Source organism: Toxoplasma gondii, chromosome X, assembly GCF_000006565.2.
Source record: "Toxoplasma gondii ME49 chromosome X, whole genome shotgun sequence".
NCBI lineage: Eukaryota > Apicomplexa > Conoidasida > Eucoccidiorida > Sarcocystidae > Toxoplasma > Toxoplasma gondii.
Window position 1 is genome coordinate 276,743 of NC_031478.1, and position 17,591 is coordinate 294,333.

At 50.1% G+C, this 17,591-nt stretch overlaps 3 protein-coding genes across 3 annotated transcripts; 2 read left to right on the forward strand and 1 right to left on the reverse strand.

Annotated features, from left to right (window-relative positions):
- Positions 1-1,482: 1,482 nt before the first annotated feature.
- Positions 1,483-8,093, forward strand: TGME49_228510 (hypothetical protein; the record flags this gene model as incomplete). Its single annotated transcript, XM_018780211.1, has 11 exons — positions 1,483-2,488; positions 2,893-3,182; positions 3,632-3,796; positions 3,955-4,089; positions 4,465-4,538; positions 5,000-5,303; positions 5,559-5,800; positions 5,921-6,013; positions 6,439-6,509; positions 6,925-7,121; positions 7,791-8,093. 11 exons carry the CDS (start codon positions 1,483-1,485, stop codon positions 8,091-8,093), a joined length of 2,880 nt encoding a protein of 959 aa, XP_018636114.1.
- A 1,503-nt stretch (positions 8,094-9,596) lies between these two features.
- Positions 9,597-12,570, forward strand: TGME49_228500 (3'5'-cyclic nucleotide phosphodiesterase domain-containing protein; the record flags this gene model as incomplete). The annotated part of the gene is made up of 7 exons (XM_002366431.1): positions 9,597-9,667; positions 9,866-10,004; positions 10,273-10,412; positions 10,799-10,873; positions 10,999-11,293; positions 11,797-11,893; positions 12,452-12,570. The coding sequence occupies 7 exons, from the start codon at positions 9,597-9,599 to the stop codon at positions 12,568-12,570; spliced, it is 936 nt and encodes a 311-aa protein (XP_002366472.1).
- Positions 12,571-13,416: 846 nt separating this feature from the next.
- Positions 13,417-17,581, reverse strand: TGME49_228490 (hypothetical protein). The gene is made up of 8 exons (XM_002366430.2): positions 17,024-17,581; positions 16,550-16,699; positions 16,044-16,198; positions 15,688-15,722; positions 15,208-15,448; positions 14,836-14,903; positions 14,311-14,396; positions 13,417-13,771 (listed from the first exon to the last, which is right to left on the reverse strand). Exons 1-8 carry the CDS (start codon positions 17,252-17,254, stop codon positions 13,553-13,555), a joined length of 1,185 nt encoding a protein of 394 aa, XP_002366471.1. The 5' UTR covers positions 17,255-17,581; the 3' UTR covers positions 13,417-13,552.
- Positions 17,582-17,591: the final 10 nt, after the last annotated feature.

Sequence of the window (17,591 nt, forward strand, 5' to 3'; positions counted from 1 at the left end):
GCAGAAGCACGAGTTGCTCTCGATTACTGTCTCTGATTGCTTGGAAAAGAAGCGGACCTGACATTGGTAGGATTCTTTAGGAGTTCGGCAGCGGGCGGCTTCCCTGTATTTAGGTCTCTGACAGCTCAGTTTTGTATCCTTGTAGGATCCCGGAACTACCTTTGTTACTGTTTTGCGGACGAAAAGAGGCTGCTAACCGCGGTTACAGTAAATTATCCTTAAAAGCGTTGTTTGTGACACTCGTAAGCAATCCCGACACAGACGCACCAGTTACTTTTTGAGCATGATGTGGAGCGTTTCTACACCAACGCAATAGTCCCACTTTGCCTATTTGCCAAATCCGACCGTAAGTGGCTGCATGCACGCCTCTGTAGGACCGTAGGGGTCGTATAGAGTGAAATTGAACCCCATCGTGTTACAAGGTTTCCTGAACCTTCTGCAGGTCGCACCAACTGCTATCTATTTTCACCTTAATTTAATTCTACTGTGGTTGTCGCTCATATGTTGAGCACTGGCGCCAACAGGAAACTGTCAAAACGACAAGCTGCTATGGGGTCACATGTGGGAGCCATCCTGGTGCATGCAGATAAATGCGGCAGCGAGTTACACCATCTTGTCTTGCCATTCACAAAACTGAAATGGAATCACCCCCGTTAGTCTGCTGGTTACTCTCTGTGTCTCTAGAAGGGCTCAACAACGGCCACAGTGGGCAGAAGCCGCCCATGAAAGTCCGCACGTGTGATCCGCATTTTCGCGGAGTCGGCAAGGAGTTTTATAAAATTCACCTCGCTGTAGACTGACAAGATATCTATTTGATACAGATTGATTATTTGGTCAAAGTGCCAGCTGCCTGACGTGCCATGATATCGTGAGACATCTCCGCTTGTTCGTCCGTGGACATTGTTTGCCTCCTTAGCACCGGCTTCCCCTGTCCGATCGCATCTAGGCCTTCTCTTCCATTGGTGTATTTTGTAGTCATTGCATGATTCAGACACGATTCAACATGGTTACATTGCATTGTTCAACGCTCTTCTGATGGCAGTATTTTTAAGCAAACAGGTGGAGTTTTTAAAATGGTTGTGATAGTTGCCGTTAGATACCATTATGGCAACCACGAGCTGAGGCTAATGCAGATGCATTCAAAACCTGGACAAGCGTACGGGGGCAGGAATTTTACTCGTTCCACGTCTTAGCTAAAATGTAGCTGTTGTTGTGGCAATTCATAAATTGAATATGAAACACTCAGCAGAAACAAGCCCAATTTTCTACTATGCCCTTGTGCCCTGTGGAAAACAAAGACCGCTCAAACACTTTTTCAAATGCAGGTTTGGTGTGCGTTGATCTGCTGGTAGCACGTCCCGGGGTTTACAAAGAGGCATTGAAAGATAAGGGCCCAAGATGCAAGAATAAGCTTGTTGGGGAGAAACGTTCAATCTAGAGGCTTATTTTGGCTCTAAGGACAAACTAGCCAAAATCGCAAACATGGCAGTAACTCACGTGAAACCGTCCCCAGTCACGGGGAAAGGGCGATTTGCAGCGGGTTATACATCCCGGCCAACAGCTGTGTTGGATAAGGGGATACGATCTAAGTCTTTCAATCTGACTTCGAGTGAGTCGAGGCAGTCCGCGCTTGCGGTTAGGACAACGCATCAAGAGAAGACGTATGAAATGTTTCTTAGCTACGAGCGAGACATAGACAGATACTCCTGCTACATTTCTCGGGCTCACGTCCTACTTTTCCTTGCTCTTGCCACTTTCTCTATTGTTATCTGCAACCTGCAAATGAGCCTACTGACGACGAAGACTCAAGTTGTAGCATCTGAGGAGGACATTTACACTGAACTAGTCGGAATGAAGAACATGTCATCCACGCTTCGGAGAATAAGGGCGCTGTCGAACCTCTTCGGAACCACGTACCAACGTGTCAAAGTTCAGACCAATCCACTAACCTCGTCATACTTGGAGAAAACCGTATACCTGCAGCTCTACCAGGTAGCCATGCAGCTCATCATCGGGTTCGAGGACGTCCGAACTTTTGACAATTCCATACGTTCCGCGACAAACTGTTTGAATCAAGTCTCAGTTTCAACGGCAGGGACTCTTGGAAGTGGCACAGTCTGTCCCCTGGAAACTGCGATCCGGCGGCTTCAGGAGATCAATCCCCAACTAGCGGGTCAATTGCGCGAGGCAGTTGTTACTATGAAGGTGCCTCTGTCCCTCGTGCTTGAGCAAAAGATTCTGGACTACTATCCCAGCGAATGGCCAGACGTTTATGATCCATATAAATTCACCCTTCTCTTGATGAGTCAGGGGCGTTTCCGAGAGGTGTTTGAGCGTGCGGATATGTACTTTGAGGAGCTAGAACAAATTGTAGATGCTCTTCGGACTATAAAAATATGGCCTCGACTCTTCCTACCCCCGGGATTGTTGGTCAGCCTCTTAAGCTGCGCCTTACTCCTCTTCATCATCTTCGTTCACCACTATTCAGGTAGGTAACTGCCCACCCATATGTTACAGGGGAAGCAGTCAAAGTGGAAGAAATCGAATGCATGCTAACTTCCGCCAGCGCTGTGGACGCGTGGATACGCCTAGGCTCCCTACAAATACTCTTCAGTACGTGAACGCGTATATATCACACCTTGAGTAGGCGAAACTGCAGCTGCCGCTAGCGGTAAACAACACATATTCATTCTTGCACAGTCCTGTATAAACAGTCAAGTATTGTCTCAAGGACATCTCGTCAAACTACTCCTCATCTGGTGTGTGGCTAACTAATACGTCCAGTTGGGCTTTTGTCTGCTAAAGCTCAAATTGTACAGCATAACATGAAGTCTGCAAACAGAGAAATGATACGATTCTGTCGTGACGATTCTTGCATGTGCTGCCCAAAAGCACAGATAGCGGACGCATTTCGAATCTGCCAAGATGCCGTCGCCATGTCCGACGACGAGGTTCAGTCGAAAGTTGGTGACCTATCCAACGTTATGACAGCAACGCTGGAATACAAGATTCTCCCACTGCTTCACCCCCTATCCGGCATCGCCTCTCTTCTTCTGTCGTGCAATAGACTTACTGTTTACCACCTGAAGTTGCTGAAGGTGCTCGAAAAATCGACTGCTGATATCATAGCAGCCTCCATCAATGTTCTCGACTACATTTCTGTCGAAGCTGACAGCGTTCAAGTACGCTACAAAACGGGGTGTTTCTGTTAGTAACTCGTCCCCGCGATCTTTCTATATAAATGAAAAGGAATTCTTCGTCAGGCAGAAACGTTTAATGTGGGGCACAAATCTTTAGCACTCTGCTTTTCAGTTCAAATAGACGTAGAGGAAAAAGGTGAAGGGAAGAAGAATCGACCGAGAAAAACATTCTTGGAAAAGTCCCTTGTCATTGTTTCAAAAGGATTGTTGACGACAGAGCACCTGTAAGACAATGCCGGCGAGCTCAGTGTCTCGCGCTCAGACAAACAGGTACCTGTTCCTCTCACGGCTAGGAGCGGGCGTTTGTGGGACTACATCTCACGAGAAAATATTAATCACAGCAATAGCACTACGAAGGAGAGTTGTCTGGAGAAAAATTGTGAAAGTGTATTCGTGGCGAGCACCAGTTCCATGAGTTTGCTTCTCTGCAGACAAATACGGATTTGGCCAATCTTCGGTCCCTCGTGGAAGACTGCTTGGAGTCCTTTCGTCCAAAAGCGACGACAAAGCAGCTGCCGCTGAGTTGCACATTCGGCGCAGGATGCCCATCATCTGTTATGCTTGATGCTGAGAAATTGCGTCGAGTGCTCAATCGGGTGAGTGAAGTCCGCGGAGGTGGCTAAACAGTGGGGTTTCGTGAAGAAAACAACAAAGCGATATTAGCTATGAGGGGCGGCATCAATGACTGAGGATATTTTTTTGAACACCAATACGCTGTAAGTCAATGAAGTGTTTCGAACACTCGCCTGTGCAGACTCTCGCCTACGTCTTCGACCATACCTTTGATAAGGGTCTGGGAATCGAGGTGTACATAAACGCCAATGCAATCCGAGCAACCAGGGATCAGGAAAATTCCGATCTCTTTCGTCCCTACGATATACATGTCGAGGTACGCTGCTGGCAAGAGAACTCCTATTCACGAATAAGTACTCACTTAGGCACAGCCGCTTGTGAGTACAGAAATGGCGATGACCACAGTCTCCTTTTGCCAGTGCATGTCACAACTTGTGGATCACATATTTGAATCTGTGTACGGCGGCGAGCCGTAGACAGGCATCTACGTCCTGTATCGACTTTGTTGTTGTCAGTCCGTAAGGCAGTGATTCATATATATATATATATATATATATATATATAAGTGTGAAAATAGCGACGGCGTGACTGACGGAGTAAACTGCCCCGCACGAACATTCCGAGGCAACATTTTCCACAACCAACGAATTCTATCCTTGAAGGCCAAACTTGCGTGAGGTACTCGTTGCAGGTGAAAGGCTTGGGCGTCTGCATGGAGAATCACAAGGCACAGATGATGGTGGACACGAAAGGTCTGCTGGACAGGTACGCGGTGTGAGAGTACGTCACACCGATTTTGGAAATTGATCTTCACTATACCCTGCTGAAACACTGGAACTCAGGTGAACAAAGAAATTCAAGGTCTAAATCAGAATTTGTCACCGAGCTGGAGGAGCAGAGGAGTGCCGGTCAGTCAACGTTTTAGTCTCAGCTGCTCTGTTGGAGGCCGGTTGATGCAATAAGGGTTGATCACTCTGGAGAGCCATCTCACTCTCGCCACAAGGTGTGTTGCTGCTGAAGCAAAAAGATCCATTCACTGCGGGACTTCAGAAGGCACCCTAACAGTCAAGTGGTTTGCAACAGATTCAGAAGCGAAGCCTGCAGAGAGGACATGGGTGCGTCTGTAGCCAGGAAGTCTTGCCTTCTGATCATGGAATACTGGAGCGAAACGGCGAATCCTTTCTTCGGGAGTCGATGCGTGTGTTCGTCCCTGTTCTCGAGACTAGGAGTGGCCAAGGTCTGCGCCTGCTCGTCTCCAGCAAAGTCGTCCAGTCTCTCGGAGGCAGCATGAAGATCCAGTCTTCACCGCTGAAAGGGACGTTCTTCTCCTTCGCTATCCGGGCCAAGGCAAGGACTCGCCTCCTTGACCTACATAAAGACTTCAATATCATTGCCGGGCGACGGGTGCGGATCGCCACCCTTGGCCTCTCCCAAGAAACCCGAAGAGTCTTTTTCTTCCTTTGTAAAGACATTGGAGTTGATTGCATTCACTGCTATGGCTTCCAGCAGCTTCTGAACGCAGTTGCTGAGGTAGGTTCATACAATGTGCCTGGCAAGTCGACCGCGTGTGAGCCAAGATAACAGGCCGGTGCCCTCAAACTGAGGAAGAAGCGAAGTCCGTTATGCGGCAACACCGTCGGCAACTATAAGCATGCGTTTCTGCTTTGTTGAATGAATGTTTGATCATATGCGATCACACGGTTGAAGGGATGTAGGTACTATATACTTGTACGTATGGAGGAAGCAGCCGAGAGGTGTGCGTGCCTTTGCGTATTGGTTGTTCAGGAAGCAGCTACGCCACTGGTGGCCGTCTTTTTAGGAGATTTCCTTCACTTATCTGCAAACCCAGCAGACCCAAACTCGCGGCCTCTCTGTCCTTCCGAACTGTTCGAAAGAGTCCAGGCAGCATCGTCGAGTCTGAATGAAGGAAACACCAAGGTCTTCCTTGCTTCTCTGGACTCGGACACGTCTGCTTGCTCCACGAGAGGAACAATCTTGCAATTCCTTCCTCACGAGAATTTCTTTAGGTAAGAGGGGAGGCAACCCCACACTGCATGTACCTCTCCGTTCTGTGACAATGTCCAGCCACCTTTCCTTGATCGGCTTGTCGGAAAAAAAGCGTCAATTATGCCGCCCTGTCCTTTCAGGCTCCGTCTTCCCGTCCACTCGAGCGTCCTCATTGAACTCATTATCCGGGGCTGCCGAGGAATCTCGATGAAAGGTGCTGAGAGCCTATATACGTAAGTTCAACTCCGGATCAACCGACAGCCCCGACCCTGCTGTCCGTTCTCCGATTATGTGTCATCACTAGAAAAAAGGAGCTGACGGCGAGATGAAACACTACCAACCAATCTAAGAAGCACCTGAAACGTGTATCCTTCTCTTAGTGGCATCGAACTCGACCAGCAGTTGGTTTCGCGACCAAATTGTCGATTTCTGCCACCCACAGTGCGTTCTCCAAACCTTTTGGTGAGAGAACGCGCATGACTGTATCGGAGGAAGGCTTAAGGGTCGGTGGCTTGGACGTAGCAAGCTGTGGAGGCAACGTGCAAGGGGAGGCGAAGCCTGCCAGATCTACTATGTTAAAAAAGCACGGTTCCACACCCAGACAAAAGAGCCAACAGGAACAAAACCTTGTTCTGTCACCAAGAAACCTCTCTTTCAGGCAAAGTTCCGTCTCCGCACCGGCAGACCGCAGGGACGATTGTAACGCCGAAAACGACGAACGCGTCTCAGGTACGCATCCTTCTCGGCAAGAAAGGATACAAATCAGTTTGGTGTGAATAAGCTTCTAGACAGACGACACGGCGAATGTGCTGCCACTCTGTCACAACGGTGGCACCATGCTTTTACTGCGCCCAAGGATCTGATCCGTGTATCCCACACAGACTGACATTAGGAAGGATACTACCAAAGTGAACATCAGGCTCTTTGCACAGCGCATATACAGATGCTTCGTTATTGCAAAGAAATGGTGGACACCACTATACTTAATGCACTGGGCCATGATGATCATAAAAAGTACAACCGAACTGACGTAGCAGCGTCATGACGCTTACGGATGGAGTTTCTCGAGGAGAGAAACGCGAGCGATTGAAGGGTAGGTTCAAGGAGCGCTTCCCAGTGTGTGTCGATATCTTTTCGCTCTCAGCTGTCGAGGAAGAAAGCGAGGCGGACACGGAGAACGAGGCCGGGCTCCTGCAGATATCAAACCCTGATGTGTCCAAACTCTTCCCGCAACGCGACGTCATTCCAGAATGTCTCTACCCCGACGTTAATCGTGTCATCAACGCTATCGACGCTTTCGGAGAGTCCACAATCGGCGATATCTCTGCCGCGTTAGCTGAGGTGAGGTGAGCTGTGCATTTGCCGGCCGGTGTCAGACACGTTCCCCACGATCCTGCACAAGCATTTCATAGGAATGCGGTGCAAAACGTACATTTGTGTAATCATGCACACACTTCAAGAATTCAGGGTGGACGTAAATGCGCGGCTACTCGCTGGCGCGCTGCAATTTATCTATCGAGGCAGGTGTGTATGTATATATGCATCCATGGATATGTGCATTTATATATATATATATATATATATATGGATGCTTGTATGCGATCGTGCACGGAGTCAAAACCCATAGCGCGCGACGCATACCAAGACCCGTGGGTCACGGCATCTTTCCGTTGGGCACTCGATAAATGACTACCAGACAGATGCTTCTTCTACGCGGTAACAGGGTGCACGGCCTAGATGTTCTGTCTCGTCTGATTAGTCACTAAACAACTGCTACAGCGTATAGAAGCCATGGCGTGGTATCGATGACCATTCATGGGACTAGACTAAACCTGCGGCAGATAAAAGTATCGAATTATTGTCTATTATCGGCTGCATGGTGATCATGCGGATTTTTGCTTTTCAGAGAACTACACTTAAAAGAAGAAGCTTTGTAGGACTACTGTAGCCTGGATGGTATTGGTGGATTGCGTCTGCCTTTGACACCTCACGACACTCTCCTGTCCTCAGGATGCTGCGCCTGAAGGACTAATCAGGTCGCGACGCTTCGTTGACGAGTACGACGTCTCCCTGGCTCTCGCTCGGTATTACCAAGCGCTGCCCGAGACAGATCCGACAGAAGAGCCTCCGCCACCCGCGGCTTTCGTGAGGCGCGTCGATGGTTTTGAAGAGCGAAGCGAGGCAGACGCGGGTGACGGTGGACAACGCCCTCCAAGAAAACGTCCGTCAGCACACAGGAGTTCAGTTCGCATCTTTCAGTTTCTCACCCCTCCGGCACCAGGGCACAGACTGAACACGATTCAGCTACTATGAATACACAACCATAGTTTGATCTAGAGAATTCACTGGCGTTCCACAGTGACGAAATGTTGCCATTCCCGGTGTCCCGAAGCAGAGCACCCTTTTCTGTCACGAGACGCAATCCCCAAGGGGAACTACTACTCAGATGCTAGTCTGATCAGTACCATCGTAGTGGGGGTGATCATCTCTGAGACAGGATTATTCGTAAGCTTTTTCTGGGGAGTATATAATTCGAGTTGGACTTGTGGTTTAGATCTTGAAGGTGGTCTTTTTCTACAATAACTATCATCTTAACTATGCACTTCTAACACAATAGAACTTGGATCCGGTAAACAAAGACCTTCAAGATCTAAACCAGTAGTCCAAATCGTATTATATATACTCCCCAGAAAAAGGTAGTTTATATAAACCTGGGAATCTCACTTTATAATGTGAAACAGGGAGTTTAGTTTCAGTTGTTATCTGATTGGTATTGCATGCCCTGGGTAGATAGCAGGTATCTGGAGGAAAGAGTAAAATTTCCTTCATACGTAGAGTTTGCGTCCATTTCTGCGTTCGCCTCCGTCATCTACTGACCTGTATGGTCACTCAGGGTACGAGTATTTTTCAGTTTGATACGTCGATCGGCAACCGTCAGAAACGAGGGAGCAGAACAACTGAAATGGGTGGCACCAAGTTAAATTTGAAGACGAAAATTGTCATTCCAATTTGCCGCCCGTTCGCAACACTTTCCTTTTCCGGGACACAGACAGCTGGAGAATGGCCATGCACGGTTGCTCTGTTGTCCCTGTTTAATCAGGTCGAGATCCACGAGCAGTCATGAGAAGAGTCTCTTGCTTGGAAATTAAGCTGCCCGTAGAACACGAGATACAGGTGCGTGCGAGTCATGGTTTTGAGCGGGGATTCGTAAGGCACATAACTCGATGAAACGTGAAAATAGCGGCAAAAATGGTGCCTGAGTTTTTGCTGACTGACACATGAGTCGTAAGAGTAGGAGTCAAGTGGACTGCGGGTCAGGGGCACCTTGTGGGGACATATTCTGAGAGCCTTATCTCGAGAAATTATTGTTTGTGTAGACTCGAAGTAGACGCCTCACTGGAGCATCGACACATTCCAAGTGACAGCAAAACATGGCGCCCCACTCTACTCCAAGATCAATACGTATTCCAGTGGAGACATGCATCATGCACGAGTGTACGTCTTGTTTATTTGCATCTGCCGCGGTGCCAATTTCCGCGCACGAACACTGACGAAATTTGTACTTCCACGCCCTAAGGCTGTCTTGGTCATTTAAGGGAAAACACTTGGCGAACATTGCAATCGCGCGAACTCAGTGGCAGTATCCGCCTGTTCTGGGCGTCAAGACGAACACAGATTCTCTCAAGAGTCCATCTACGGCCAAGTGCCGCATGAGCAAATGGAATCACTGCCGTTTGTTTCCTTCGCATCGTGGAATGCTCACAGGCGTACTTCAACCTGGTGTCCAAAACTGCTCGAGTGGGTGAACCGTTGACAATGCATCGGCTGCTAGACTGGGATTTTCACGTCCTTGCTTTGCCGCCGGCGAGTGCTGTGCTGGTGACCAGGTACGTGGTCTGACCTGTGGAAGGAAAAGATGGACTTGCAAACAGTGAACTCGCAGCACCCAGCGTCTCACTTTGGTTGCGGTCACCACCATCTCTTCTGTTGATACTAAACTCCAGCTAACAGTAAACTGCCGATTCAAATGTTTACGAAGCATCCTTCACGACTGTGAAAGAAGGTACCGTCTATCTGCTCCTCAGGGACTTGTTGACTCAGTTTGCCTTGAAGGCCAACATGGACATTCCTGGGGAAATCCTCATGGCGTTTTCTGTGGCCATCTACAAAAACTACCGACCAAATCCGTATCACAACTTCTACCACGCCCTCAACGTCACCCAGGTAAAGTGGTGTGGCGAAGTTGCCAGCCTGTGCAGTCCGTGTTATCTTACGGATCTTCAAGATTTTACTGTCTGTTTACTTCTCCGCTGCGCCTGAGATGAAATGCCAACCACGCTGTCTCCACAGATGCCGCGTGGCGTTCCGTCAGAGAAGAAGTAGCTCGAGTAGACTCGTTTCTGTGCAGATTGGAGACATAACGTAATCCGTGCACGCCTGTACCTTTGTCAATTGATTTGTTGAGTGCTTCTCTCATGAGGCTTTCTTGCAGGTTCTATGTCTTTTGCTGGCCCTGCCTGATGTGGCAGCCCAGTTTAGTCCAATCGATTATCTCGTCCTCTCTGTAGCGGCCCTGGGGCACGACTTGGGACATCCGGGCGCTAACAACCTATTCATGACAAGATTCGACTGGTGGGTCGCTCAAGACTGACACGAACTCCGCATGTCAAGTCCAACTGCCCGGTAACATGTGAAAGAAGTTCTTCCCTCTCGGAGGCAAGGCGGAGTCGAGAAACACCCGGTTGTCGCCAGTCATTCTTTTTTCCTTGCTCTCTTGAGCGCGAGAAAGCCCACGCCTTCTCACGAGTGCGTATAGACTGTCTAGTCCCCCTCTTCTTCTCCGCAAAGCGTTGTTGGAAGAATCCGGGAAGGTCTGTCTGAAGTATGCACTGCGACACACAACGGAAGCTGTACGTGACGCATTCCACCGTGAACGCTTTCGCAGTTACGCCGTTCGAACGCTACGTTTCCAAAAACGCTGGTTTCTGCCATCTGTTACTTTCCTGAATCCACCGCAGCTGGCCTTCGAGGATCTACCAGAACGTGTCCGTACTCGAGAATTACCATGCAGCGAGTCTCTTCCAGATCCTCAGGTGGGTGTACAGCACCGCCTTGTACGTGCAGCGGTGCTGCTGCTGTTTCTCTGCGTTCTCCTCATGTGATGTGAATAAAGACACAGGGACGGAGTGTGACTGCCTGCCCGATTGCTGTGTTGCAGGCACCCCGCATTCAACGTGTTTTGCTCAGTGTCTCCCACCAATTTCGCCCCGATCCGGAAGCGCATTATAAGTGCAATTCTGTGGACAGACATGGCCAAGCACTTCGATGTGGTCGCCAAGTTGCAGGCAAAGATTCAGGGAGAAATGGTGCTTGCTGAGGGCATTATAGTCACCTTAACGAAACCTTATCTGGAAGGTCTGCTGCTGCATGCCGCAGATATCAGCAATCCGATGATGGACTTCGAGCTTTGTCGGGATTGGGCCTTCCGGGCATGCGACGAATTCTACCAGCAGGTAATCAAGACAGACTTAGCACTACGGTCGAAAGTCGAAAGTCAAGACCCACCTTGGATGCACATTCTGGAAATGTAGAAGGAGGGAGCAAAACGATTCTACCACGACATGAACAGGAGTTCTACAAATAACAAGAAAGCATTTTACATGATTGAGCGCGAGAAGGACTCAAGGATAGCGGAAAGCATACGTGTGGATCCAGGGAAGCTGAGAATTTTTCTTTCTTCTTCAGAGTCTCAACCGCGGCCTTCGCCCTCGTGCAGGCCATGTCAGCGCACATCTAGCTGACTGCACAGAGCTTCTGTCCTGAGGACAGGGATGTCCACATGGCTTTCTCTTTTAACGAATGGAGATCGACTCCACCAGCATTTGCGAATAGCGCGAAAAATTCGTTTACTGAGAACGCCCACGGACCCCTCAGACGTACGACCTGTTCTTCGGGTGATTCGCTACCTTTCTTTTCCACGTTAAATCTTGAACTTGCTCCTTTATTTGTTTCATAGAACAAAATGGAAGAAATGGGCGGCTTTCCTCCCTCCATGCCGAGCTTTGAGCACTTTGACGAGTACAACGTGGCCAAGTGCCAAGTCGGCTTCATCGGTACGGAGAGGAAAACGTCACACTGAAAAAACTCTTCCGCTTCTGCAGTAGTGGAATAATTTTAAGACCCCGAGGGAACGCCGCAACGTCTCTCCACTTCATCGCACCCATTTGCTCATGATGTCGTTCCACAAACACTCCGTACACTGTGTCGGTGGAGCTCAGCTGAACACCCGCGTCATGCATTGACAGCTGCGGGTCGACTCGCTTACTTCTTGAGTGCGGGGACGCTGATCCACACAGCAGAAATCTTCGAGGAGTCAACCCATTCTCGGGTGTTTGCCCCGAGGAAGGTCCACAAACAGACATAGAAAGTAGAACTCAGCGAACCTACCGGAGAATGAATTCGGTGTCAATTTTCGTGTACACGCACACCTCGTGAAAGCCTGCCAGTGAAGGCATCGCTTTTATGTTGAGCCTTCCCAGATCCCGTTGTCCTGCGTTCTTCGGTATCTTGTCTCAGGAGTCTGCCTTCGCTCTGTCTATCCTCTGATCTAGTGAGGAGTACATCTCGCACTCCCGTTTATTCAGAGCGTGCATTGCCTTTATGTGTTGCAGATGCCATTTGCAAGCCGCTGTTCAACAGCCTGGCACTCATGTTTCCTGCCCAGCTGGGCGACCGCGCTACTCAGCTGCAGAAAAACAGGTGTGTACCTTTGATTATCTTCCCCACCTAGCTGACTCGGTGGTCTGATAATACTCCTGACCTTCGAGTTTCTTGGCGCCCACATAGCTCGCATGTATTTGTGAAGTGACGTACAACTGTTCCCTGCGTCGGATGATCCTGAAAGCGTTCTCTGCTGGTCGATCAAAAACACTAGGATGCCGCACACGAACGGTGTCCTTCCGCGATAATGATCGCAAGGCCGTAGGACAGAGCAAACACGTCTTGGTTGTCGCTGTTGGACAGCATACAAAACTGTTCCGTGCTCACCGTTTCTCCCCCTGCTCCGCGATTCACCACTTGATTCTCCTCCTCTGTCCTTCAAGAATATGTACGTTTCCCCGACACATCAAATTTACTTCGCGGGTTTCGGACTTGCTCCCATTCACACGTTCTGCACACTTGAGCGCTTGAAATGAAATTTTCGTCTGGCCATGCGGAGAATGCTGATGTGCCTCGTTTTCTGGTTTCAGGGCGAAGTGGGAAAACATAATCGCCAGGGACCCTCGAGCGTCACTGGGGAGCTCACCTACGCCCGGTGTCTCGTCTGTGGCTGCTCTAACTCGGTGATGTCTGTCGGGGCCGCAAAATCTGAGAACTGTTTCGTGAAAAAACTGTTATCCCGGTGAAATATCGACGGTCAGTTGATCTCAAGAACCGTGCATAATTCAGAACTAAAGTGATGTGATACATCTGACTCTAAAGTGACGTTAGACGCGACACTGTGTCTGTTCTGTCTGATTCTCCGATTTGTGTTGGCAACACCCAGCAAAAACTTACTGAAGTAAAACACACCAACTTGCCCAGTGAGTGTGCATAGATTCCTCGAGGTACAGAGTGATCGCAGCACACCCGCCCAACGGATATATGGTTTCAGTGGCGAAAGACCAGACAGGCGAAACGGGTGCGGGGAGGTTAGTATTGTTTTGCGTTGCTAGAAGGCATGATGAGTTTTAACGAGAGTTTGACACAGTCCTGGGTTCACACACAACGCGTTAGGAAGCCGCCTGCAACACCGCTTGCTGCTGCATAGCGTCCGTGCACTTTTTGAGCCTGTCGAACGGCAACAAGAGCAGAAGAAGGTACTCTGGACAGGAGCGAATTTGGCAGCTCCCCTCCATGTTGGCGTCTTCCTCGGCTGCCTCCTGGCTCGCGTGTTTCTTCTGCTTCCCTGCTCCAGGCCCACTGCTTCCTTCAACAGCAGACACGCGCGCCTGCAGCAGACACACTCATAAAAAGATAGGTGGCAGGAGATCTGTTGCTGGCGCGCTCGAATAGAGACGCGACGACGCAGTTGTGAACCTTTATGCAAAGGCCTCAGATGGCTATTGCTGGTGTTTGAGCCATGCACGATTGTCATAAATGAACCCCCACACACCTGCCCAGCATTCGTGCATGCGATTAGTTGACATGCCGCCAACTTGATTCTGTCTGTTTCCGTTCCTATGATTGGGCGTACGTACACATATGATGTTATGCATGTCTAAATTCCAGCAAGGATACAACGGCATTCCCACTTATCTTCCGCTCAATGTGTTCTGCATACCTAGATCATCATCTCAGTGTCTCCCCATATATATATATATATATATATATATATATATATATGTATATATGCGTATATCGCTGTTGAAAACGCGATGAAAGACAGCACATCAAACTGAAGACCGCTCGGTTGAAAGGGCCTCAGTGCAGCGAAGAGCCAAGTCTCTCCTTGACCTCTCAGTGCGCCGCAGGTACAGTTGATACTCACGGATGAGCCCGTGGGGCAGGTGAAGTAAGAGGTAGCCACTTTGAGAAGTTCCTCGTCCTCGGGGTGGGGGAAGAATGCCTTGAAACCTGAGGACAGAGAGTCGTCACAGACAGTTGCGACTCCTGCCGACATAGCCATTTTCACGTGTACCTGCATACTCGGGTCGTACGTTTTCCCGTACAAATTGTCCACAGCTGCATGCCTGCCTTACGAGTGTCTCTGTCTCTCTACGAGCTGAATGGCCAACTTTGACTGGCGTTTCTCTATCCCTCACCCTCTCCGGTAGTTTTGCCTGCTGGCATGTTGCAGTATGGAGTGTCTGTGTATCGAGATGCCAATCGACATTCGAAAACAGATACAGCGGCAGTTTCAGTAATGATTCGCTCAGTGTGTTCCACTTGTCTCGACCGCGCCTTTCCGGTAGAAACCGCTTCCTTTCGTGCTTGGGCGCTCCATCAAATTTCGCAACTGTGTAAATTCTCTGATCGACACGACAGGCGGGAGCCTCAGTAACGTCTAGCTCACCCAGTGGCTCGTCGCCCTTGGCTTTCTTCGGCCCCGTTGTCGGGCCTGCGTCAGCCTCTTTGTACACCCTGACGTCGATAAGAAAACAGAAAGCCAAAAGGAGAAAGCAAAATGCACTTTTCATTGTTTCCGCCACCGCCGTTTGCCAATACGCACGGGGACTTCCTAAACGGACGAAAGCGGCGCGTCTCGCGGGTGAGGCTCAGGCTTCGCGCTGCTCTAGAAGACAGCACGTCGCTTTTTTCCTCCTTCTGCGCGTCTGCTGCTGGCTCCGTCACCCTTCCTTTCTCTCTCCTCTTATTGCTCCCTCTCGCATTTGCCCTCTGTCTTTCTATGGGATGCAAGCATCGACATCTCTTGTTGTTTCCTTGCCTCGTAAGAACGACGACGTGTGTGTAGTTGTAGAACGGTCGTTCCTCTTCGTCCATTTCCTCAGTCGCCAAGCTCCAGTTCACATCTTCCAAGAGAGAAGAAAACATCGTGGGAATGAGGGCGGGGGGCGTGTTGCTCACGCGTTCCTTCACCATCCACCCGCAGTTGACGTTGTGTTTCAGCTGCTTTTTCGAGTCGTGCTTTCCGACAGATTCCTCCGATTCAGGGGAGAGAATTGCCTCTGCGCCACAGATGACACCGCACGAGCGCAAAGGCCTCCAGATGCAGAAGAGAACCACGGCTGCGACCAAGTGTGCTCCACAGCCTCTACGACACACTCGCGCAGAACCACCAGGGATGAGAAGGGACCGGAGAAAAGCGGGGAGGGAAGGAGAGGACACGAGGCCACAACAGGAGAAGAAGCAAAGAAGAAACAACGGTTGGAACCTACGCGTGAAAACTCACGAGGGGAAGACTCACCGAGTTTCGCCTTCATGCCAGCTGGGGCGTGTTCACTGAGAAAACGAGCAAGGAAGGGAGACAGCAAAAGGGGCAGAGTCTACACCAAGTAAAAGAAGCCGAAGAGCGCCTAAAGATCCCTTTGGACTTCCCTTCGCTCAGCACTGATCTTCCTTTTCTACTCACTCGTTCTGGGTCTGCCAGGATGGTGCACCTTCAATAGAAGGGGGAAAACCTCCCTCGTTCCGCAAGAAACCCAAGTCGAGTTTACATCCCTTCTCAGACACGAAGGCAACACGCACGTACTAGAGCTCCCAGTCCGTCTTTTTCTGCTCCGTCACTTTTCGCCTCTGCTTAAATGTTTCCGCTGGACTTACGCAGCCAAGCGTAGGAAGGCATCCCGGAAAACATCCGTCGCTTCGGGATACTGGCGAAGAGAAAGAAGAGAGAGAAAGCCGACGACTGGCGCATTCTCGTCGACTTGGTCTTCCTCTTCTTCGGGGACTGCCTTCAGCAAGGACCCGACATTTCCCTGCAGGAAGAGAGCATGCAGAGGAAACTCCAACGACAAAGTCCAGGTGTGTTGCTCTTCCAAAACTCGAATTCTAATTTTTCGCGTTTGTTCCTTTTCCCCTCCGAGGAACGCTGTGCGCGAGGCTTCCAGCTACGACGAGTCGAAGTCTGTGGCCTAGACGTCCGGATGAGGGCGAGACGCAAGGAGCGGAGGAACGCGGAAAACCGCTGACAACGCACATTCTGTGTTTTCCCACCCTTTGTCCCCATGCGGCGGAAGCCAGACGGAGAGAGACGAGAGACGCAGATGCGAAAAAGAGCCTCGAGAGGAAAAGAACGCCTAGGGGAGGGAAGACGGAACAACACGCACTTGGTTAGCAATCGCCTCGGCCAACGACCGCAGAGCCCCAGAGGAGATCTTCAAATGCACGTCGAGTCGAGACTGGCGAAGCAGAGCAAGAACCGCTTCTGTCGCTTCCTCGTGAGGATCGAACAAGCCAAAGGAGGCCCGGACTGTCTCCTAAAGGAACGCAAACAAAGCCACCGAAACAGAGATGTGCATCTGCATACACGTGTGGAAAACGATAAATAGGTATATGCAGAAAGTCCTATATAATATATACTTAAATATATGCACGTTCATGCATTGAGTTATTGGGGCTCCGGCCTCAGTCAGATATCGTTTATAACGTATATTTGCGCATGTTAAGTCTTGTGTACGATTCAACAGGTTACGTGGCTTCTCGACTGAAATGGACTGCGCCTTTCCGTCTACATTGGTGGGGTAGTATGACGTTCTACAGAATTGCTTGGCGGCAAGGGTCCAGCTCAAACCTCCACTCACTGTGAGGTCTGTATCCTCTTCTTCGTCTGCTTCGTCTTCACCGTCTTCTCCCTGTCGTAGAAGTTCCTCCTTGGTCCTCGCTTTGAACTGGATTTCGTCTCCGTCATCTTCTTCGTCACTGGAACTTTCTTCGGCGCGCTCCTCGGCATTCACGACGTCTTCGTCTCTCTTTCTTCGTCGGTCGCCCTCGCCAGAAACAGCGGCTTCGACTGTCTTATTGCTTCCCTTCATCTTCCGTGAGTGAGCGACTGTCGTGGCGGAGACGCAGAGGACGCGAAGACGGGGGGGGGACTCTGGGCACCGAGGTGAGCAGGTCTTAGAAAGGGAGAGGCAATTATTGCTCCTAGCAGATGAAGAAAAGTTGAGAGGCACTGGAGAGTCTAGGCCACTGTTCGGCGGCAGACGGACGGGACTCAATCCCGGCAGGGCCCCGAAGTCGTCGAGCCCAGACGAGCGGACACGGCGAGATAGCGGAACAACGAGACAGGGTCCAGGGGAGTAGACCCCGCGGCGTGCTTCACAAAGGGAAAAGAGAAAAGCAATAGAGGCAAACGAATTGCAAGAACGG